The following is a 23,218-nucleotide window of genomic DNA, read 5'->3' as shown; positions in this document are numbered from 1 at the left end:
CCTCCTCACAATTTGCTTTCTCATCTTTGTATCATCAGCAAACTTGGCTACATTACAATCAGTCCCTTCATCCAAGTCATTAATATAGATTGTAAATAGTTGAGGCCCCAGCATCGATTCCTGTGGCACCCCATGAGTTACTGTTTGCCAACCAGAAAATGTCCCATTTATCCTGACTCCCTGTTTTCTGTTCGTCAGCCAATTCTCTATCCATGCTAATATATTACCCCCAACCCTGTGAACTTTTATCTTGTTCAGTAACCTTTTATGTGGCACCTTATCGAATGCCTTCTGGAAAACCAAATACACCACATCCACTGGTTCCCCCTTATTCAACCTGCTCGTTACATCCTCAAAGAACTCCAGCAAATTTGTCAAACATGATTTCCCTTACATTTGTTTTAGATATCAGATCTCATCTCCCAATAGCTGATCTCTAAGTACTGTTTAAGACTTACAGCAGACCAATATGGCCTCTATTTAAATTTATGGAAGCAGCAGGCAAATATGTATTCATTGTACAGGGAGATCACCACTTTCTAAATAAGTGCACTAGGGATGTGCTATGATACTGGAATACTGATTCCACAGGTTATAATATTCATATTCCACTGGGACTTTGCATGGTACCTTTATTCCTGTTACATGGGGGATAAATTAGACTTTGTGCAAGTGTAAAGTGGGTGACAGCGAATCGGCAGCCTGTTTTACTTCTTTACTGATTTTTATTTCCAAGGATACAAAAATCTCAAGAGATGTAAAACGGGCTTCCAATTCGCTCTCACCCGTAGACTCTTGCGCAAAGTCAAAATTACTCTCCACAGTGTCTTGTTTCAGTAATAAACTTCAAAGCTCATAATTTATAAAGCTCATCCCACTTAAGTGTCAGTTTAGCTCAATCGTAGCACTCAGTAGCGGCACTCCTGCCTATGTCAGAAAGTCGCAGGAATCACGTGAAATTGATGCTCATTATACTGATATATATACTCATTATACTGAGCCAGGCGTGCAGCCCGAGCTATTTATCGACTGCGTGTCTAATCACACAAAGGCAACCAGCTAGTCTTAAAGGGGAGGTGGACTGTGGCCACAGACAAAGGGTTAAATTGGCTGCAGGAGCTTCAAATAGGGCACCCAGGTTCTCCAATTGGAGGCTCTAGCCCAGGCGGTCAGGAGAATGGAGATACTATTCCCTAATGAAAAGAAAGTCCTCAGAAGACAGGAGGAGGTATCTGAAGAGATGAGTGCAAAGAGTTTAGCTCCCAGGACATGGCTGCATTGCTGAAAGAAGTCCAGGAACTCACTCTCTCCTCCCACCTACACTCTCCCTACTTGCCTGCTTCCCTTCACTCTCCTATAATCACTGGCCGGCACTTCATGCCAACACCTATGCTTAGCACTACTGAAACGCTCACTTCCCCACACCTCAGATCTTGCACGTAACATCTGCATTATTCAATCATTGCAGCAACATTCACAAAAGTCCTGCCAATCTAGTTGTGAATAGTGGTGGATAATTAAACAACTAATGGGAGGAGGAGGCTCCATGAATATCCCCATCCTCAATGATGCTGGATCCCAGCACATGAGTGCAAAAGTCAAGGCTGAAGCGTTTACAACCATCTTCAGCCAGAAGTACCGAGTGGATGATCCATATCGGACTCCTCCTGAGGTCCCCACCATCACAGAAGCCAGTCTTCAGCCAATTCTGTTCATTCCACGGCTGCACGCACTGGATACAGCAAAGACTATGGGCCCCAACAACATCTCGGCTGTTGTGCTGAAGACTTGTGCTCCAGAACTAGCCGCACCTCTAGCTAAGCTGTTCCAGTACAGCTACAAAACTGGCATCTACCCGACAATGTGGAAAATTGTTCAGGTATGTCCTGTCCACAAAAAGCAGGACAAATCCAATCTGGTCAATTGCTGCCCCATCAGTCTACTCTCAATCATTAGCAAAGTGATGGAAGGTGTCATCAACAGTGCTATCAAGCGGGACTTACTCACCAATAACCTGCTCATCGATGCTCAGTTTGTGTTCTGCAAGGACCAATCAGCACCAGACCTCATTACAGCTTTGGTCCAAACATGGATACGAGCTGAATTCCAGAGGTGAGGTGAGAGTGACGGCCCTTGACATCAAGGCAGCATTGGACCGAGTGTAGCATCAATAGTAAAATTGAAGTCAATGGGAATCAGGAGGAAAACTCTCCACTGGCTGGAAGATGGTTGTGGTTGTTGGAGGTCAATCATCCCAGCCCCAGAATATCACTGCAGGAGTTCCTCAGGGCAGTGTCCTAGGCCCAACTGCTTCATCAATTACCTTCTCGCCATCATAAAGTCAGAAGTGGGGAAATTCGCTGATGATTGCACAGTGTTCAGTTCCATTCGCAACTCCCCAGAAAATGAAGCAGCCCATGCCCGCATGCAGCAAGACCTGGATAACTTTCAGGCTTGGGCTGATTAAGTGGCAAGTAACATTCGCAACACACAAGTGCCAGGCAATGACCATCTCCAATAAGCGAAAGTCTAACCACCTCCCCTTGATATTCAACGGCATTACCATCGCCGAATCCTCCACCATCAACATCCTGGGGATTACCATTGACCAGAAACTTAACTGGACCAGCCACATAAATACCGTGGTAACAAAAGCAAGTCAGAGGCTGGGTATTCTGCAGCAAGTGTCTCATCTCCTGACTCCCCAAAGCCTTTCCACCATCTACAAGACACAAGTCAGGAGTGTGATGGAATACTCTCCACTTGCCTGGATGAGTGCAGCTCCAGCAACACTCAAGAAGCTCGACACCATCCAAGACAAAGCAACCCACTTGATTGGCACCTTCAACATTCACTCCCTCCACCGCCGGCACACCATGGTTGCAGTGTGTACCATCTACAAGATGCACTGCAGCAACTCACAACTCACCAAGGCTTCTTCGGCAACACCTCCCAAACCCGAGACTCCTACCATTTAGAAGGACAAGGGCAGCAGGCGCATGAGAATACCATCACCTGCCAGTTCTGCTCCAAGTTACACACCATCCTGACTTGGAAATATATTGCCATTCCTTCATCATTGCTGGGTCAAAATCCTGGAACTTCCTCCCTAACAGGAGTTCCTTCATCACACGGACTATAGCAGTTCAAGAAGGCGGCTCACCACCACTTACTCAAGTGCAAATTAGGGATGGGCAATAAATGTTGGCCTTGCTAGCGACGCCGCAGAATACCCAACCACTAACCTGCTAGAGGCTAGAGGCGCGACTAGTTTTGTAACACGTCTTCAGCACAACAGCCAGGATGTTGTCGGGGCCCAGAGCCTTTGCTGTATCCAGTGCACTCAACTGCTTCTTGATATCACGTGGAGTGAATCGAATTGGCTGAAGACTGGCTTCTGTGATGGTCGGGACCTCAGGAAGAAGCCAACATGGGTCATCCACTCGGCACTTCTGGCTGAAGATCATTGTAAGCACTTCAGCCTTGTCTTTTCCACTCACGTGCTGGGCTCTGCCATCATTGAGGATGGGGATATTCATGGAGCCTCCTCCATGGTTGGGCCTATACTCATTGGCGTTCAGAAGAATGAGAGGTGATCTTATCAAAACATATAAGATAATGAGGGGGCTCGACAAGGTGGAAGCAGAGAGAATATTTCCACTCATAGGGGAAACTAAAACTAGGAGACATAGTCTCAGAATAAGGGGCCGCCCATTTAAAACTGAGATGAGGAGGAATTTCTTCTTTGTAAATCTATGTAATTCTCTGCCCCAGAGAGCTGTGGAGGCTGAGTCATTGAATATATTTAAGGCGGAGATAGACAGATTTTTGAGACATAAGGGAATAAAGGGTTATGGGGAGCGGGCAGGGAAATGGAGCTGAGTCCATGATCAGATCAGCCATGGTCTTATTAAATGGCGGAGCAGGCTCGAGGGGCCAAATGGCTGATTCCTGCTCCTATTTCTTATGTTCTTATGTTCTCCCGTTAGTTGTTTAATGGTCCACCACCATTCACGACTGGATGCGGCAGGACTGCAGGACTTTGATCTGATCCGTTGATTGTGGGATCGCATAGCCCTGTCACACTGCTTCCACATTTTAACATGCATGTAGTCCTGTGTTGCAGCTTTCCCTTGTTGGCACCCCATTTTTAGGTAAGCTTGGTGTTGCTCATGGCATGCTCTTCTACATTCCTCATTGAACCAGGGTTGGTCCCCTTGCTTGATGGTAATGGTAGAGTAAAGGATAGGCCAGGCCATGAGGGCGCAGATTGTGGTGGAATACAATTCTGCTGCTGCTGATGGCCCACAGCGCCTCATGAATGGCCACACCTGATCCCTTCTCACTTTTATCTCAATGTTAAAGCATAATAATGTATAGGGACTGAGAGGGTCTTATTTGCTCTGACTTTTTTTTAAGTTCTTACCATCACCGATCCCTCTCTCACACACATAACATGCTGGTAAAATGCATAACATCTCCCTCCTCACACATTTTCTTGCCAAGGCAAAGCCTCTTTGAAGAAGCATTCTGACTCCAAATTGCTCCTTTTTGCTTGTGTTTTGATTAACTGACAATCCTGTTTCTCTGTTGCATGTCTACAAGCTTGGTTGGTTTTACTGCCTCTGTAACAAACATGGGTTATACATAAACATGTCGCTATAGTAACACATCACTATAGTAACCTGTATTTGCTTATCAACATTGCCTATTTGGGCTGCCAGAACCCCAGAGTCAGCCTTGCGCACTGTATTGCACAACTGCTGCCATAGCAAATGACAAATACTCAGTACTATCCTTAATCTAAACAAGTTTTGATTGCAGGTGTGGTGTAGGCGTTGCCATTAAGTATTTGGCTTGGCATGAAAACTATGGGATCTTGTTCTTTTACATTCTGAGCTTGCAGCAATAATGTATGACTGTGTAGAATAAAGTCAGGAATGTTTAATCTGCTGGAACAAAACAGAAAATGTACCTGTATCATTATCTATTAACAGTCCTTCTTCCAATACAGCTACTGCCAGACATTGAACTACACACTGCTACATGCATTCACTTACCTTCAGAATGCTACATGACTGATACATAGAATTACATCGAATTTACAGCACAGAAACAAGCCATTCGGCCCAACAGGTCTATGCAAGTGTTTATGCTCCACATGACCCTCCCCCCCACCCCTCTTCATCTAACTCAATCTGTATCTGCCTTTGTTATCTCTAGATTTAACCAATCCAATGCACCCCTGGCTGGCCTCCCACATTCCAACCGACGTAAACTGGAGGTCATCCAAAACTCTGCTGCCCGTGTCCTAACTCGCACCAAGTCCTGCTCACCCCTCACCCTGTGCTCGCTGAACTACATTGGCTCCCAGTTAAACAACGCCACGATTTCAAAATTCTCATCCATGTTTTCAAATCCCTCCATGGCCCTCGCCTCTCCCTATCTCTGTAATCTCCTCCAGCCTCACAACCTCCCCCTGCCCCCCCCCTCCCATTAAAGATGTCTGAGCTCCTCTAATTATGCCCTCTTTAGCATCCCTGATTATAATCGCTCAACCAATGGTGGTCGTGCCTTCTGTTGCCTAGGCTCTAAGCTCTGGAATTCCCTCCTTAAACTCCTCTTTATCTCTCTTTCCTCCTATAAGATGCTCCTTAAATCCTTCCTCTTTGACTAAGCTCTATCACTGCCACACATACAAGCCAGGACTAACATGAAGCCAGTCAAAGTATCTAATTAATTCCCTATATTTTCCTTCAAGTCTCACTCCAGAGACTTGAGCACAAAAATCTAGACCAGCACTCCGTGGCAGTACTGAGGGAGCACCTCCCTGTCAGAGTTGCATCTTTTGGATGCAACATTAAACCGAGGCCCTGTCTGCTCTCGGGTGGACGTAAAAGATCCCATGGCCCTATTTCAAAGAAGAGCAGAAGAGTTTTCCCCGGTTTCCCCGGTGCCCTGGCCAATATTTTATCCCTCAATCAACATAGCATTTGTGGGAGCGTGCTGTGCACCAATTGGCTGCTACATTTCCTACATTACAACAGGGACTTCACTTCAAAAGTACTTCATTGGCTGTAAAGCATTTTGAGATATCCAGTGGTCATGAAAGTTGCAATAATAATGCTAGTCTATCTTTCTTGCTTATGGAAATAGTGTGCATTTTGTGATATGACAAAATATGTCCAAGTCAGGATGGTTTGTGACTTGAAGGGCAATTTATAGGTGATGGGTGTTCCCATGACATGGCTTCTCCTGTCCTTTTTGGTGGTAGCAGTTCTGGGGCTTGGAAGTGCTGTTGATATAAGCTTGGTCAGTTGTGCATACAATAATTAAAACCACAATCTCTGATCAAATCCTCAGAATTCATTAAAAAATAACCTACTTTGTGGAATTTTCCTCTTTGAATAAATGCATCCATCACACACAGCTGGAGGTGAGCCAGACCTGGATCACACATTGAGGAAACCATGACTGGAGCCAGGTCTCAATAGTGACATTTATGATTGTATTTCAGAGTCGGGAAAACAGTTTGGTGGAGGAGTGTGTTTGGGGACTAAGGGTGGGTGAGATTGGGAAGAGGGTAAGGGAGAAGGGGAGGGTGGATTGGGGGAGCAGGAGGACAGCTGGTTTGGAGAGAAGGGAGGGGAGGGGAAGTGGAGGGGTTGGTTTTGATGGAAGACTTTTTTTTTGGGGGGAAGGCTGATTTTAGCGGGAGGGGGAAGGTGGAGGGTGGAGAAGGAGGGGACGGGTCGAGGGGGAAGGGGAGGTGGAAGGGCAAGGGAGAGATTTTGGCAGGAGGGGGAGGCTTGTATTGGCAGGAGATTTGGGGGTGGGGGAGGGAAGGGGAAGCTGCTTTTGGCGAGGGGAGGTTTGGGGGGAGGGGGCTGGTTTTGGCAGCTGGGAAGGCTGGTTTGGGGAGGGAGGTTTTGGGTTGGGGAGTTTGTGGAGCTGGGTTTGGCGGGCTTGGTTTGGTGAGGGAGGGTTTTGGTCTGGGTTGGGAGAGGGGCTGGGTTTGGGGGATGTTTGAAGAGAGGTGAGGGGGGTTTGGGGAGGGAGTTGGGTTTTAGCCTGGGTTGGCGATGGGGCTGGGGTTTTTGGTGGGCTGGGTTTGGTGAGGGAGTTTTGGGGAGGGGTGAGGGGCAGGGTTTGGTGAGAGGATTTTGGTGAGGGAAGGTTTGGGGGGGTTGGGGAGTGGTGAGGAAGGTTTTGGTTTGGGGGAGGGGCTGGGGTTTTAGCGGGCTTGGTTTGGTGATGGGGATTTGGGGGGGATTTAGTTTGGGGTGAGGGGCTGGGTTTGGTGAGGGTTGTTTGGGGACAGGGTTTGGTGAGGGTTGTTTAGGGGACCGGGTTTGGGGGCAGGGGTGGTTGGTTTGGGGTGAGAGGCTGAGTTTGGTGAGGGTTGTTTGGGGGCAGGGGTGGTTGGTTTAGGGTGAGAGCTGGGTTTGGTGAGTGTTGTTTGGTGGACAGGGTTTGGGGGCAGAGGTGGTTGGTTTGTGGTGAGGAGCTGGGTTTGGGGAGAAACATTTGGCGGGCTTGGTTTCGTGAGGGAGGGTTTTGGTCTGGGTTGGGAAAGGGTCTGGGTTTGGGGGATGTTTGAAGAGAGGTGAGGGGGGTTTGATGAGCGAGGGTTTGGGGAGGGAGTTGGGTTTTAGCCTGGGTTGGCGATGGGGCTGGGGTTTTTGGTGGGCTGGGTTTGGTGAGGGAGTTTTGGGGAGGGGTGAGGGGCAGGGTTTGGTGAGAGGAGGGTTGTGGGACTGGGTTTGGTGAGGATTGTTTGGGGGACAGGGTTTGGGGAGGAGAGGGTTTGGGGGCAGGGGTGGTTGGTTTAGGGTGAGGGGCTGAGTTTGGTGAGGGTTGTTTGGGGGCGGTTGGGGGGAGGGGCTGGGTTTGGTGAAGGTTGTTTGGGGGATAGGGTTTGGTGAGGGGTGTTTAGGGGACAGAGTTTGGGGCAGGGGTGGTTGGTTTAGGGTGAGGGGTTGGGTTTGGTGAGGGTTGTTTGGGGGACAGGGTTTGGGGGCAGGGGTGGTTGGCTTGAGGTCAGGGGTTGGGTTTGGTGAGGGTTGTTGGGGGGAGGAGCTGGGGTTTTGGGGAGGGTTGTTTGGGTTGGGGGGAGGAGCTGGGTTTTGGGGACATGGTTTGGGGAGGGTTGTTTGGGTTGGGGGGGAGGAGCTGGATTTTGGGGGCAGGGTTTGGGGAGGGTTGTTTGGGTTGGGGGGGAGGAGCTGGGTTTTGGGGACAGGGTTTGGGGAGGGTTGTTTGGGTTGGGGGGAGGAGCTGGGTTTTGGGGACAGGGTTTGGGGAGGGTTGTTTGGGTTGGGGGGGAGGAGCTGGGTTTTGGGGACAGGGTTTGGGGAGGGTTGTTTGGGTTGGGGGCAGGAGCTGGGTTTTGGGGACAGGGTTTGGGGAGGGTTGTTTGGGTTGGGGGGCAGGAGCTGGGTTTTGGGGACAGGGTTTGGGGAGGGTTGTTTGGGTTGGGGGGAGGAGCTGGATTTTGGGGGCAGGGTTTGGGGAGGGTTGTTTGGGTTGGGGGGGAGGAGCTGGGTTTTGGGGACAGGGTTTGGGGAGGGTTGGTTGGGGTGGAGGAGCTGGATTTTGGGGGCAGGGTTTGGGGAGGGTTGTTTGGGTTGGGGGAGGAGCTGGGTTTTGGGGAGGGTTGTTTGGGTTGGGGGGGGGAGGAGCTGGGTTTTGGGGACAGGGTTTGGGGAGGGTTGTTTGGGTTGGGGGGAGGAGCTGGGTTTTGGGGACAGGGTTTGGGGAGGGTTGTTTGGGTTGGGGGGGGAGGAGCTGGATGTTTGGGGAGGGTTGTTTGGGTTTGGGGGCAGAGTTTGGGGAGGGTTGTTTGGGTTGGGGGGAGGAGCTGGATTTTGGGGGCAGGGTTTGGGGAGGGTTGGTTGGGTTGGGGGGAGGAGCTGGGTTTTGGGGACAGGGTTTGGGGAGGGTTGTTTGGGTTGGGGGGGGGAGGAGCTGGGTTTTGGGGACAGGGTTTGGGGAGGGTTGTTTGGGTTGGGGTGGAGGAGCTGGGTTTTGGGGACAGGGTTTGGGGAGGGTTGTTTGGGTTGAGGGGGAGGAGCTGGGTTTTGGGGACAGGGTTTGGGGAGGGTTGTTTGGGTTGGGGGGGGGGAGCTGGATTTTGGGGGCATGGTTTGGGGAGGGTTGGTTGGGGTGGAGGAGCTGGGTTTTGGGGACAGGGTTTGGGGAGGGTTGTTGGGGTGGAGGAGCTGGGTTTTGGGGAGGGTTGGTTGGGGTGGAGGAGCTGGATTTTGGGGACAGGGTTTGGGGAGGGGCTGGGGTTTTGGCGGGCTGCCTCGCGCTCTGCTCCAACCGCCCCCCGCAGTCTCGCGAGCTCAGAGCGCGCTGCTTTTGGCGCGCTGTCGTGTGGAAGATCGGCGGGGATTGGAGAGGCCGGAGCCAGCGCACCCTGCGTAAAATCCACCGCGGCAGCCGCTCCGTGAGTAAAATCCACCGCGGCAGCCGCTCCGTGAGTAAAATCCACCGCTGCTGCCCCTTTTCCGGTCCGAGTAACGGGAAGGCGAGCTCTTGTCCCCACAAAAGGCGCGACGTTTCCCCTCTCTAACTGAGGAGGGGGACGCGGCGAATGAAGCCGGCGTCCCCCCCATTGCACATCGAGCATTGCAGGCGTGCCGAGGGGAATGGGTGCAAATGCGGGGTCTGAGTGGCACCTTTCCCCGGAGAACACCCGGGTCGGTGCCGCTCCCTTCATCGGAAATGCGCTTCCCAGGTGCAGCATTGAGGCCCATCGCAGGACATCTCGCTGCCGTATTGATCCAAATTCGCAAACCGGGATGGAACCCTGGTGGCATGCAATCTTTCATTTGGACATTGCCTCTCCCTTGTAGAATAAGAACATAAGAATTAGGAGCAGGAGTAGGCTAATCATGCTCCATTATTGGCCATCACTATCGCTCAGAACTGAATAAGGTGATGGCACAAAGCCCACATATGTCAGGTCTGGAAGGGTGGTCGAGGCAGAAACCCTCGTCGTATTTTTTTAAAAAAGTACTTAAATATGCACTTGAAGTGCCCCAACCTACAGGGTTACGGACCTCGTGCTGGAAAGTGGGATTGGGCTGGATAGCTCATTTTCTGCCGACATCTGCCTCTTTCTGTGCCATACATTTCTCTGATTCTGTGCGGCTGCCTGCCCACTCTCGGATGCATTTCTGCTACCTGGAGATCTTGGGGTAACAGTGTCACTGCCCGGGACTCTCTGGGTGCACGATCCTCCTCTTGGCGTGCAAGTTTTGCTGACACTTTTGCATTGGTGCAAAGTTGTTTTGGGTGTGCATTGACGCAAAAGTGCCGGCAACAACTCCGGATCAGTACTGCTGCGCACGCTAAAGCCATAAGATACGAGACCCCTTCCCACCCAAGTGTTCCTCTCGCTCTGAGGCGAGTTCCCACTACGTGCAATGTTACTCCAACCTTAGTTACTAGTTTTTAAAGCGGAAAATCTCTGGCACTGCATCCACAGACTGCAAGTGGGATTTCATAATAAATATGAATGTACAGCTCACTAGTGTAACATCAGTGACCAGCTAATGCAGCTACAACAGTAATTTTTGAATCACCATCCCATTATATTAAATTGGAGACAAGCTACAAAAGTTATATACCGAGAATGGTGCAAGGCTGTCCATTAAATCGTAATAGCTAAGATTACAAAAACATGTAATTGAAGGTTTCATCTGAATTCCCTTGATAAGATAATTTTCTTCAGTGCTTACATATAATGCTTATATGGATATGGCATATTACCACATCAAAACCTCAATGCTTCACACAAAAAAATACTTTTGAAATGCAGTGACTGTTATGTTGATAAATATAAAAGCCATTTTACACTAATGACATCTCAACAACTTTTGATGTGAATGTTTTTTTGGTGATGTTGTTTGAGGCCTGTAGTTCTTCACATGCCGTGGGATCTTTAACAATACATCAGAATAGGCAGACAGTTACTGTTTAACATCTCATCGAACAGATGGCACCTGTAACAATGCAGCACTCCCATCAGTACTGCTCCAGGTTAAGCTACACCTCGATTTTAAAATTCTCATTCTTGTTTTCAAATCCCTCCATGGCCACGCCCCCTCCCTATCTCTGTAATCTCGAGCCCCACAACCCTCTGAGATATCTGCCCTCCTCAAAACATGGCCTCTTGTGTAGCCCTGATTTGAATCACCCCACCATTGGTGGTCGTGCCATCAGCTGCAAGAGCCAAAGCTCTGGAATTTCCGCCCTACATCTTGACCTTGTTCTCCTTTAAGATGCTCCTTAAAACCCACCTCTTTGACCAAACCTTTGATCATCTGCTCTAATACCTCCTGTGTGGCTCGGTGTCAAAATTTGTTTTATAACGCTTCTGTGAAGTACCTTGGGACATTTTATTACGTTAAAGGCGCTAGATAAATACAAGTTGTTGGTGTTGAGTGGCAGCCTAGGTTATACGCTTAAGTTCTAATATGGGGCTTAAAGTCACAACCTTCTGCTCCAGTGCTATCAACTTGATCACATTCTCAAATACTTAATAATATTTTTTATGTGATTAAATGTGTGTGTGTATATATATACATATATAATATCGCAAAAGTCTTGTGTTTGTATGCACTTCCTGTTTAGTCTCTTGTCATGCTATTTCCAACCTGCTTATTCTGTCACACTATCGAACGTACTACTATATTTACTCACCAATGAATTCTCCTCGTTCCATTTCCAAGGTAGTTGGCCCTGCTGTCCACCGCACCCGTCTGAGGCCTGCTAACGTGGCTGTTGCTCGATGCTTCCCTTCCAGATGCCTTTAGCTATCTCTTGTGTTGCCCCAACCTGAGCTCCACAACCCTGAAGTGGCCTTTACAGTCTTTTGATCTGGCCTATGACTTCACAGAGCACTGGCCTGAGGTGGTGTTTCTTCCATTCTCCTTGCAGAGGTAATGTCTGTTCTTTCCAGGTGATGGTTGTGAATAATAGAAGCTACAACAACAAAGATACCTTCTGGAGGAGGTGGGTCCTGGGAGGGGAGGCAGGCCAGAGGCTGTAAACAACTGCACTGTAAGTATTAATTCCTTCTGGAAGATGGCAGGAAATTTAGAGATGTGAGAGGAGGAATGGCCCAAGCCAATAACAATAAAAGAAATTATGTTTTGGGCGCCGGAATTTGGAATCTATGGTGAGGCTAAGTTGTCAAAAAAAAATCAAGAACCAGAAGAAGAGAGGCGGGTGTATTACCCAGGCCAATGGCAAGCAAATCAAATAAATAAGGGGAAAGAATTGGGAGTGAGGGAGATTTTCAAAATGAAATTAGGTAAAGCATAAATGGGCAAAAAAACAAGCCAATAAGTATTACTTAAAATTATAAAATATTTAGTTGCACCAGCCCCAAGGGAAATGGACTTGGGAGATGCAATTTGGAGATACGACAGAGTCACCTAGTATTTGCAGGCTTGTTACAAAAGTAACAGAAAGTATATCAGTTTAGTTTAGTATATCAGTAAGTTTAGAAGCCTGATTAGGCATTTTAAAATACCCAAAATGACTCCAGGTGTATCAAAAGTGTCAGAATATCATGACACTAGGTCTGATTTAATGGTACAACATTCAGCCTTCACCCTCTCTGTCCCCTACCCTTCCTCCCGCCTCCTTTCTCTTCTGTGCACACTGTTTCTCTTCACCCCCTCTACCCTCACTTCCCGATGCTCCCTCCTCCCCTACCCCTGCCTTGGTCCTGTTACCCCTCACACCCTCTACCCCTGCTGGACCTGAATAGTATCCTTAATCTCAACTCACCATATGCAATATCACGGGTGATTGACTGGTATAACAGATCAATAAAGTGGTATTACTCAATCTCCTGTTGCGTTGTACACAGAAAGTCAAGATTAACTGTTGCCTTCAGGTGAAACGATATTTGAGGGTGGGGATTAATTGGAACAAGGCATGCAGGTGTAAACTGGACCCTTTTAAAAGTCATACAGTCTGTTCTTTAATATAATTTTATTTTATATTATTTACAGTTAAATATCAACATACAGTAATTTGGGAAATAGAGTTGGTTGGAGCATATGAGCAGACTGAGGTGCTGGGAGGTGCAAAACTAAGGCACCATAGTGCCGCCACTGATGGGAAGATTCAGTTATAGTGTGACAAATTTACAATTGCACTTCCATTATTTATATTTATATATTGGGGGGAGGAAAGTTAACACGCGATTGTTACAAAACCATGACAACTAGAGCAAAGGCTTTGTAGATAGGAAGTGCATGTAAATGTATTTTTTTATATATATATAATATATAATATATATATTATATATATATATATATATCAATCAATCTCCCATGGTATTGTGGATGGGGAGTGAAGACCAAATGTTCAAGTGAAGCGGGGTTAGAGCCAGGAGGATAATTGGACCAGGGAGTCCTTGGGGCTGGATTTTCCAGGGGATCAGTGGGCACGATCAGTGGCGGGTCGGGTGGGAAAGTGTTTTTTCTCCCCCAGCAAGTTGGAACCCGGCTGTGAACCTGCCTCTATGCACCTTTCCCTGATGCTCGCCCATGGGGTTCACGCTGGTCGTGGACCACGTCTGTCATGCTGAGGCGGGAGTTCAGTGGCCATTGAATCAGCTATTGAGTTGACAGCTTCAAATGTACACTAAAAGCTCCCACCTTACAGAGATATCTTCCCTCAGCTACAAACTCTTTCTCACTGCTCCTGGCCCTCCCAGTGCTTCCTGTCTCCGGGCGACGACCCTATCCCAGGTCGAAGGGATGTCACCCCTAGCCCGGGCTGAGTGGCCTGACACATCTTACCTTGTCGACGGGGCCCACCCCCAGCGAGAGGCCGGGCGGGTGGGCCCCACCGACGACGACGCCGGGCTCCCACGGAGTACTTTGGGCAGGGCCCGCCCCCAGCGAGAGGTCCGTGGGAGCCCAGCGGCGGCGGCGGGGCCCGTTCAGCCCCCCGTTCAGTTCCCCCCCCCTTCAGTCCCTCTCTCTCCTCTCCCCTCCCCACCCCCTCTCCTTCCCCCCCACCCACCCTCCTTCCCCCCCCACCCCCCTCCTCTCCCTACCCCTCGCTGTCAGAAACAGAGAGAGAGAGACACTGACAGAGGCAGAGAGAGAGACACTGGGGGGGCCGTCCCAGCACGCTGTTGGAGGGCTCCTGGTGCTGCAGTCGGTGAGTAGAAACTTAATTTTTTATTTATTGATTGATTTTTTAATTTTTTGGGGATTGATTTATTGGTTGATTTATTGATTTATTTATCATTTATTATTGATGATGGCTCTTTATTTGTAAAAGTGAAGTGTTTAATGTTTGTAAACCCCCTTCTCCCTCCCCCCCCCCCCCCCCATCTCTTGTTCCCTATGCCTGATTTATAAGTGTAGGCAAGGTTTTTCCAAGCGTACAAAAATCTACACTTACTCCATTCTAAGTTAGTTTGGAGTAAGTTTTCGCTGCCTAAACTTGCAAAACGGGCGTACGTGGCTGGACACGCCCCCTTTTGGAAAAAAAATCTGTTCTAAAATGGGACTATTCTAACTTACTAGAACTGGAGCAAACTAAATGCCGAGAATTGCAATTTCTAAGATGCTCCATTCTAAACTAGTTGCTCTAATAAAATAGGAGCAACTCAGGCTGAAACTTGAGCCCATAGTGCTGTAGATTTGCGTCAACTAGGAACTTGCCCAAACTTATTTTGCTTCAGATTCTTACACTTAACCAGAAACGAAGCTTTCATCCCATCAATCTGGATTGGATTCAACGCCAAAGTGTGGAGGTGAAGCTAACTCTGACTGGTAACTCTTCTGCCCAAATGCCATTCAATATTATTTATCAAATTTACAGAAAAATCACTTTTTAAAGAAATATTTCAGGATAAGTTCTTAATTGGCCTTATTCTCAAATATATAACTAATTTTTATTAAAAAAAATATAAATATTTTACCACACTGGAGAAATTCACAATTCATGTTACAAGTTGCTGGCTGATTTGCGCATTAATAAAGGTGTATGTCATTCAGATGCCGTTATTTTTTTCAGCAAAATCTGGCTGAAAGTGTACGTTGTGCAATTACAGAATGTATTGTACACAAATTTTCAGAAAGCCTTTGACAAGGTAACACACACAAAACTATTGGAAGAGATTAAGGGGTATACACATAGGGGAATGCCAGCAAATTGGATTAAAAACTGCTTAGAAAGGAGGAAACAGAAATAATTAAGGGCAGTTTGTGGTTCGAAGTGTGTAGTGGTCTCAGAGGACTCTGTTTTGTAACTGCTTCTGTTTACTATGTACATCAATTCATTGGCTATAGGGCTAGAGGGTGTAGAGTCCAAAATTTGGCAGATGGAGTTCAATGTCAGTCACTTTCAGTTGGTACATTTCGGTATTAAAAAAAAAGTAATAATTCTTTGAATGGGGTAAGGTTGAGTGATATAGAAGAGCAGAGGGATTGAGGGGGCGTTAGGTTCACAACACATTAAAAGCAGGACCTCGAGTAGATAAGGCCATAAAAAAACTAATGGAATGCTGGGGTTTATTGCAAGAGATATAGCTTATAGAAGTTAAGATGTAATTGTGAATCTATATAAAACCTTAGTAAGATCACAGTAGGAGCACAGTGTGCACTTTAGGGTTCCACACTATCAGAAGGATGTTGAGACTTTAAAGACTTGAAAAATTGAGGCTGTTCTCATTAGAATAGAGGAGATTATGTGTCATTTGATGGAAATGTTTAAAATTATGAAAACATGGAGCTGAGTTGATAGAAACAGACCGTTTCCAGTGGTCGAAGGGTTTAGAAAGGGACTATTGGTAAAAGATTTGAGAGTAGGAGAAACATTTTTATATAGAAGGTTGTCAGGCTGTGGAATGTACCTTGGAGTTAGTGATTGAAGCAGGGAACATGTCAACATTTAAGAGAAGTTTTAGATAGGTGGTTGAAAGACAGAAGGATAAAGAGATTTGTGAAAAAGCAGGCACATCGGATTCAGACTGCTGCTCACGTGAAGGATAAACAACATGGCCTGGTTGGGCCGAATGGCCTGTTTCCCAATGTTAAATTCTTTGTGATGTATGGAATGAAAACGGCATTGAGCCCATGGGACCTGCTTTTTCCAACAGCCCATGCACAACTTGCATTGTTATGGGTCTTCCTCAATTTATTTCATGTTCTGTAGGGGAAGTGATAAACCCTACTAAAACTCCCAAGAGGATAAATCTTTCTAATATTTATCACTAATCCCAATTCTAAGCATACTTTTATGCGTTCAGTATAGAATCAGAATATTACATCATAGGAGTCAATTCGACCCAACGTGCATGTACCGGCTCTTTGAAAGAGCGATCCAGTTAGTCCCACTCCCCTGCTCTTTCCCCATAGCTCTGCAATTTTCTCCCCTTCAAGTATTTATCCAATTCCTTTTTGAAAGTTACTGTTGAATACAATAGAAAAACAACAAAACATACAGCCATTCTTTTAATTGTGTCTTTTTTCTGAGAGGCAGGTAAGAGTATGATTAACTATTATGGAGAAAACATTCTTGTGTTTACTGACATCTTTGTGTTTATATTTTGGTTGCACAATCAAAGAGAAAAATAAACAGTTATTTTCTCCCAAATAAAAATAATATTTAGATTTACAAGACTATCAAACTGAAACCCTATCTGTAGCCTCTATTGTTTAATATCATACTTTGATACTCACTCCATTTGTTCACAATCCATATTAAAGTTGCAAGTATAAGTAACTGCAGCACAGTTCTGTTGTTTGAGTAATAGCTGTGTCACAGAGATAAATAGCTTGCGATCAGTGAACACTGATGGCTGTGGCTGGCAGAAGCGATAAAACTCTGGCAAATATTTACTCTGAATAACCAGCAACTGTACTGGCAAAACTGATCAAATTCCATGCACCAAACCATCAGAATGACAAACTGGGGAGTTCTAAACATTTCTGGGAAAAATTTAGAATAGAATGACAAATATATTGCAGCTCTGCTTAAAGTCAAAACCCTAACAGTTTATATAACGTGCATCTCAATGATAAACAGGAAATGAAAAGGCCATTCTTGTGATATGTGCACTTAGGGTTCTTATACATAACTGTATTGTTACTAATTATTCGGTAATGTTTCACTACACTTTTTTCCCTCATCAGCATTTTCTCTAGCTTGTGGCAGGTGTAGCCACTGCAGCAATGTTTTATGCTTCCTTATTTTTGAGTAAGCGTGGACCACTCGCTAAGATTTGGCTTGCCGCCCATTGGGACAAAAAACTAACAAAAGCCCATGTTTTTGAGTGCAACCTGGAGATTACTGTTGAAACCATTATTTCACCCAAGGTAAAGTAACTGAATATGCAATAAATGAGCTAGTGCTGAAGTATTACTATATAAAATACAGTATCAAATTGCTTTGTACTCTGAATGTAATTGTAGTTGAACTTTAAGCTATTAGTTCACAAATTAGTGATTTACTCTACAATTCAAAGCCTTTGGCATTTCAAAATGCTTGCTCTTTGGAAAGGTCCTTAGCTGAGTTAGAGGTTGGAGATGCTCATTCTTCGTTGTTGGTTTAGCCTATTTTCACATCTCCTAATTAGAGTTTGTATTTTATTTTCTGTTCAAAACTGAGTAGAATGTTTACACAATAACCTGCTACTAAAGATGATACTAAATGTAAACATCAGTAAATATTCATGTTAAAATTATTTTCATTGTTCAGTTTTCTTGTGTGATGTTTTCACCACTTAATAATGTTTTTGTAAACTCACTGTCGCATTCTAAAAAAACTGCAGTGATATATACTCAGTTGTATTTTGCAAGTCACTGTTGAAATAGAAATCCATTCCTTGTGCATTTGAGTATACTGTCTCAATGTCAAACCCCTGGGGGCTGATATTCCGATCCTTTATGCTCCGTTTTTTGCCCCGGAGCGCCGGCAGTGAGGTCTTCTGGGCAGGCGGTCAGCCTCCAGCGCCCCACGGGGGTTTTCGGGGCTGGATCTGTGTGTGGCGTGGAGCAGTGCCACCCATAAGAGCTGCGCCGGTGTGCAACGCCCCTGGTTGTGACACCGGCGCGCTTTTCGACTCCAGCACACCCCGCAGTGAACGCCTGGGAAATTGGGTGGTCCAACCTAGGTAAGTAAGTAAGGTAAGTGTTTTTTCTTTTCATTGTTTTTGCGATTTATGTTGTGGCATGGGCTATGTATTCGGAATGTTTTGTGAGTTTTTTTCAGGTTTCTCCCCTCCCACCTCAGGCATCTCTCAGAGTGCTCCCAGCCCAGCTCTTTAACTCGGAATTTTCCCATGCTAACACCCAAGAGAGGTGTGCAACGCCTCCCTTAGCGCCAGACGCAGGGCCCAGCTGCCCAATTTTGATGATTGAGGCACAAACTATTCCCGGGCGCAAATTTTACTGCCCCGCCGCCATTACCGCTCCAAAATCATCAAAGCCGAAAATCCAGTCCCTGATGTTTTCCTTGCCTTGTTGGCTGTATTCTGTTTGGTAACGGATGTATCTGAATCATGTTAGTGTCTTCCAGCTCTGACCACTGGATTGTGGCTCAGCACATCCTCCCATAAGAACATAAGAAATAAGAGCAGGAGTCAGCCATACGGGCCCTCGAGCCTGCTCCACCATTCAATAAGATCATGGTTGATCTGATCTTGGCCTCAATTCCACTTTCCTGCCCGCTCTCCATAACCTTTGACTCCCCTATAGCTCAAGAATCTGTCTATCTCAGTCTTGAATATAGCCTCGAAAGAGTCCTTTCCTCCCAGAACTGCTGTCAATCAGGATCACAGGATGTTGGGAGAAGATGGCTTTCTGTAATGTCCAGATGAGACAGTGTCTGTGCCCACCTGAAGTTGACAATGCTGCAGAGGAGAGACTGGATCCTTGTCTGGTACAGAGTTCCTCTTTGCAATATTACAAAGTGTTTAGCAGTTTCCTAAATTAATATGTGGATTATAATATTGCCCAATGGCTAGATAAGATACACATTTTCTTGACTCCCATACAGGACTAAATTGCATTTGAAAATTGATTGCCTTTTAGGCATTTAACATCACTACAGGTTATCAAATATCCAATGGAATATACAGTACATCCTGTATATTTACTTCAATTATATGAATGTTTATATATGACGTGAATGTTTCTGACCTGTGTCAATGTCTGGATAAAATATATGTGCTAATAATAGACATTGGCAAAAAAGAAAGGATTTTGCTTGTGCTGAAATAGCTCTTTAGAATTGTTACAACACGATCAAATTGGTGGGTTAAAATCCACTATCTCCTTTAGCGCATTTTTTAAAAACCCTCTTCACTTGTTAATCATGTACTGTGGCGCAATTAGTTAATGGAAGGTGAAAATCAGTGCATGAATTTAATTGGCATATATACACCACTCTGTTGTCATAAAGTTTATGGAAATGATAGAAAGGTTCAGTGTTAAACCAAAAACAAGCTCTAAAGACAAGAAAATTAGACTAATACAAAAACAAAATACTGCGGACGCTGGAATCTGAAATAAAAACAGAAAATGCTGGAAATACTTAGCAGGTCAGGCAGCATCTGTGGAGAGAGAAACAGAGCTAACATTTCAGGTCGATGACCCTTCGTCTGAACTGGAAAAAGTTAGAGATGTAACAGGTTTTTAAGCAAGTATAGGAGCAGGGAAAGGGGGAGGGGAGGAAAGAACAAATGGAAAGGTCTGATAGGGTGGAAGGTAGAAGAGATTGAGAGACAAAAGGGGTGATGGTGCAAGGCAAAAGGAGACCGTAATGAGAAATTAGATTGTTGTCTATTGATTGACGTTTGTTAGATTCACCCGTGCAACAATGTGTAACCCAACAAGGCCAGTCAGAGCTGCTGCTGGGAGTAGCTTTTTGGGGAAGAGCATAAGTCATGTTAAAGGATCAGATGAAAGCTCCCCGATAGCCTAGTACGTTTATCAGCTGAGTTGCTGGACCGTAAAGATCAGGAGGGTCCCAGGTTAATGCTGAATTAGTTGATTTTAGCTGGGGCAATGGTAGGACTTCTACTATTGGCTTCAGGTCCCATGGGTTGCGAAAGAAGGAATATCAGCCTGAGTCCCCATTCCTGATTGCTGTCCAACAACCCTGCCAAAAGCCCATTTAAAGATCAAATGCATCTTTTAATGCAAGGTGTTCTAGTCAACCTTGATTAGGACCAAAGGAGGGACTGACATTTGCTAAACCATTGATGGAGACTCCAATAAGTGCCACAATAGGTGATTATGATGTGCATTTTTAGTGATGGATAGAAGTTACTTGGGATATGAAGAGAAATATGTGAGGTATACAAATAAATCCAAGCTGTATGATTAATTAGAACCTCTACTGTATAGCAAAATACATTTGTAGTGATGTTTGTGTCCCCTCTTTAGGTTAAAATAGCGCTGAGAACTTCAGGACACCTGCTTTTAGGGGTGGTGAGGATTTACCACAGGAAGGCAAAGTACCTCTTGGCAGACTGCAATGAGGCATTCACAAAAATTAAGATAGCCTTTCGTCCAGGTACTGTACAGTCACTGGAGCTCTACACAGATGTTTTGATTAGTATAAAATAATTTTGCTTTTGATTTTTGAAAGATAATTTTCTCATTTAGATTTTTATTTAAGATTTAATTTTACAGACGACAGTGCAAATATTGCTACAGGGCACATCAGAGCTTCACAGGCTTGCATTTTATCCTTCAGTTGGGTCGTCCACATCATATCGATGTGGATTTGGACATTATTGGATTTTATTAGAAACATTAATAAATCCCTCAAGTAAATCCTTATCACAGGCAGGCATTGGTTCCTTTTCTTGTGGCATCATGTCAATGTCACTGGCATTTAGAACATCCATCCTCAGAACTTCTGCCTTTTTGAATAACACATTATTAATAACTTTAGCTATTGTTACAATTGTTTACCTTATTAAATAATTTTTTCCATTATTTTTCTGTTGCTGTATGTCATCATGTGGCTCAACATCTGGCTGTTTAGATTACAAACTAGTATTGTTTCATAATAACCAGATTAAAAATAATATAATTATAATTGTTAAATAAAAAACTAAGGTTTAATTTGATACTGTACTTTGTTGAGTAGAGGAAGTATATTGAAAGTTTTGCAGCAAATAAAAACTCTTGTCAGATAAAAAGAAATCAACAGGGATAATTTAACATTTTAATTTTGTTCTATTCCTGCTGTCCTGTACACATTTATGATTTTTGCTGAGTCAAATTAATGTTTCTGTAAAATTGTGATTTTACTTATATCGAGGCTTATTGGTATTACTACAGGAGGGCTTTTTAAAAGTTCAGTCGACCATTGATTAGGCACAAAAGTGTGGCATATACTCATTGTTATACTTTTAGAGCACAGCATGGATTGGTAGCTAAATCTGATAGCCACATTCAAATCAATTTGTTCAAAGCAAAACCATTTAGCCATTTGCTTGTGGGGAGGATTTAAACCAGGAGATGATGGGCAAACAGAGCGGACTGAAAACTAGGGGAAGTAAAGGCTGAAACTGGAAAATGTACAGAGGCCAGGTGTTATGGGACAGAGAAACTGATGGCAGCAGACAATTTGAGTACAGACAGTCATGCAACAGGAATGTGGGCAGAGTATAAGAATATGACCGTGAATAAATAGATCAAGTTAGAGGATGGGGTAGCAGATGCCACACAATTCTGAACACAAATACAAGAGGGCCGACTATACACTATTGAAGTGAGTGACATTACCAAGGGAAAACAAATATTAGGATCTATTATAAATGCCTGGTCAAGAACGAAGATTAGGCTTGGGACATAATACTCAAATAAAACAGGCAGTTGAGAGATCAAATGTAATTGTAATGAGTGATTTTATTTTCTCTGGGATAAATTGGGAAGTCTGTAACAGGAGTAAAAGGAGTTAGATATATTTCTGGACATTATAATGAGCTGCTACATGGTTAAGAACCCTCGAAAGGGAGGGATGATTCTAGACATGAAGCTCCTGTAATAATCAGAAGAGGTTAAAGTGAGGGAGCACCTTGGAAACTGATCACAATATAGTTGAGTTTGTTAGTTTTTGATGGAGAAAGGGAGGAAGGCAGATTTTAAGGGTGCTCTGGAATTAAATGGAATATTTTCAAGCAATACATTACTCAAAGTACAAAGTAACCATATTCACTGGGAAACAGGTGCAGAAGAATAAGCAAAAAAACCTGTGGGCAACAGTAAAGTAATGTAGAGGATAAAATAAAAAATAAACTTTCCTCAAGTATAAATCTAGTGGTAGATCAGAGGATAAAGAAACCACAGGTCCATCTAGTCTGCCTTCCTGTTAGTAATTATAACCAATGATTTGTTTCTTTTCAAGATACTTGTCCAATTGGACTTTGAAGAAATCTGAGTAACTTGCCACTACAAACTCCCTTGTTCAATTATTCTAAAAACTAACCATCCTTTTGAGTGAAATAGCGCTTTCTTACGCTGCGTGAATCTACCCGTTTTCAGTGTATACAGTAAGCCCCTGCTTGCTATATTGGGAGCGGAAGAACTGAAGAGGACATGTTTCTTCAGGGCCTTTTCTCCACTGTCAGAACAGCATGGTGCTGTTCAGATATTCTGCCAATGGTTCAGGGCAGACATGGGCCATGCAGATAGCCTGATAATAGTGTGGGCAGAGTTCCTTTTTACTACATTTGTGCCAGCAGAATGGACCTCCAGGAATTTCAGGCTCTTTATCAATAACTTTACTGAAGTCCAAGTAAACCGCACCTCCTTATCTACATCCTAAGTTAGTTTATTAAAAAAAATATTAAATTGGTCTGGCATGGCTCCTCTTGTATATCCATGCTGTAGCTCCCTAAATGTTCTACCATCCTGTCCTTGATACACAATTTTCTCTGCTGCTGATAAACTGGCAGAAAGGCTGAAGTGGAGAATGAAACTAGATGGCAGGCAATATAAAAAAAAGTGTGAGAGGGTTTTCTAAATATTTTTGTAGCAAATATGTGTTTAGAGAAACATTAGTGCTCTACTGCAGGTGACACATTGGGTTTGATTTTCCTCTTGGTATTATGAGAAAAGATCCTGTGATTTTCCTGGCCTGGTCAATTTGTATGGTTCCGAATACTAAACAAGCTGCCCCTCTGAGCTCCTTCCAATATACCATGTATAATTTG

At 44.9% G+C, this 23,218-nt stretch overlaps 1 protein-coding gene across 5 annotated transcripts in view; it reads left to right on the top strand.

The window, feature by feature from the left end:
* Positions 1-9,346: 9,346 nt before the first annotated feature.
* The window catches only part of LOC139277658 (double-strand-break repair protein rad21 homolog), a 100,158-nt gene continuing 86,286 nt past the window's right edge, over positions 9,347-23,218 (top strand). The window contains exons 1-4 of one of the 5 annotated variants that reach the window (XM_070896418.1): positions 9,347-9,451; positions 11,742-11,951; positions 17,181-17,363; positions 20,436-20,565. In XM_070896418.1, coding sequence (XP_070752519.1) covers positions 17,220-17,363; positions 20,436-20,565 — 274 coding nt within the window. In that variant the 5' untranslated portion in view covers positions 9,347-9,451; positions 11,742-11,951; positions 17,181-17,219. Of the gene's footprint in view, positions 9,482-11,741; positions 12,073-17,180; positions 17,364-20,435; positions 20,566-23,218 lie in introns of all 5 variants that reach the window. The other 4 variants (XM_070896417.1, XM_070896420.1, XM_070896421.1 and 1 more) reach the window with 4 other exon arrangements.

The sequence above is a fragment of the Pristiophorus japonicus genome, chromosome 12 (assembly GCF_044704955.1).
Source record: "Pristiophorus japonicus isolate sPriJap1 chromosome 12, sPriJap1.hap1, whole genome shotgun sequence".
Lineage (NCBI taxonomy): Eukaryota > Metazoa > Chordata > Chondrichthyes > Pristiophoridae > Pristiophorus > Pristiophorus japonicus.
Note: the sequence above shows the minus strand (reverse complement) of the source record. Positions and strands in the feature narration are given on the sequence as shown.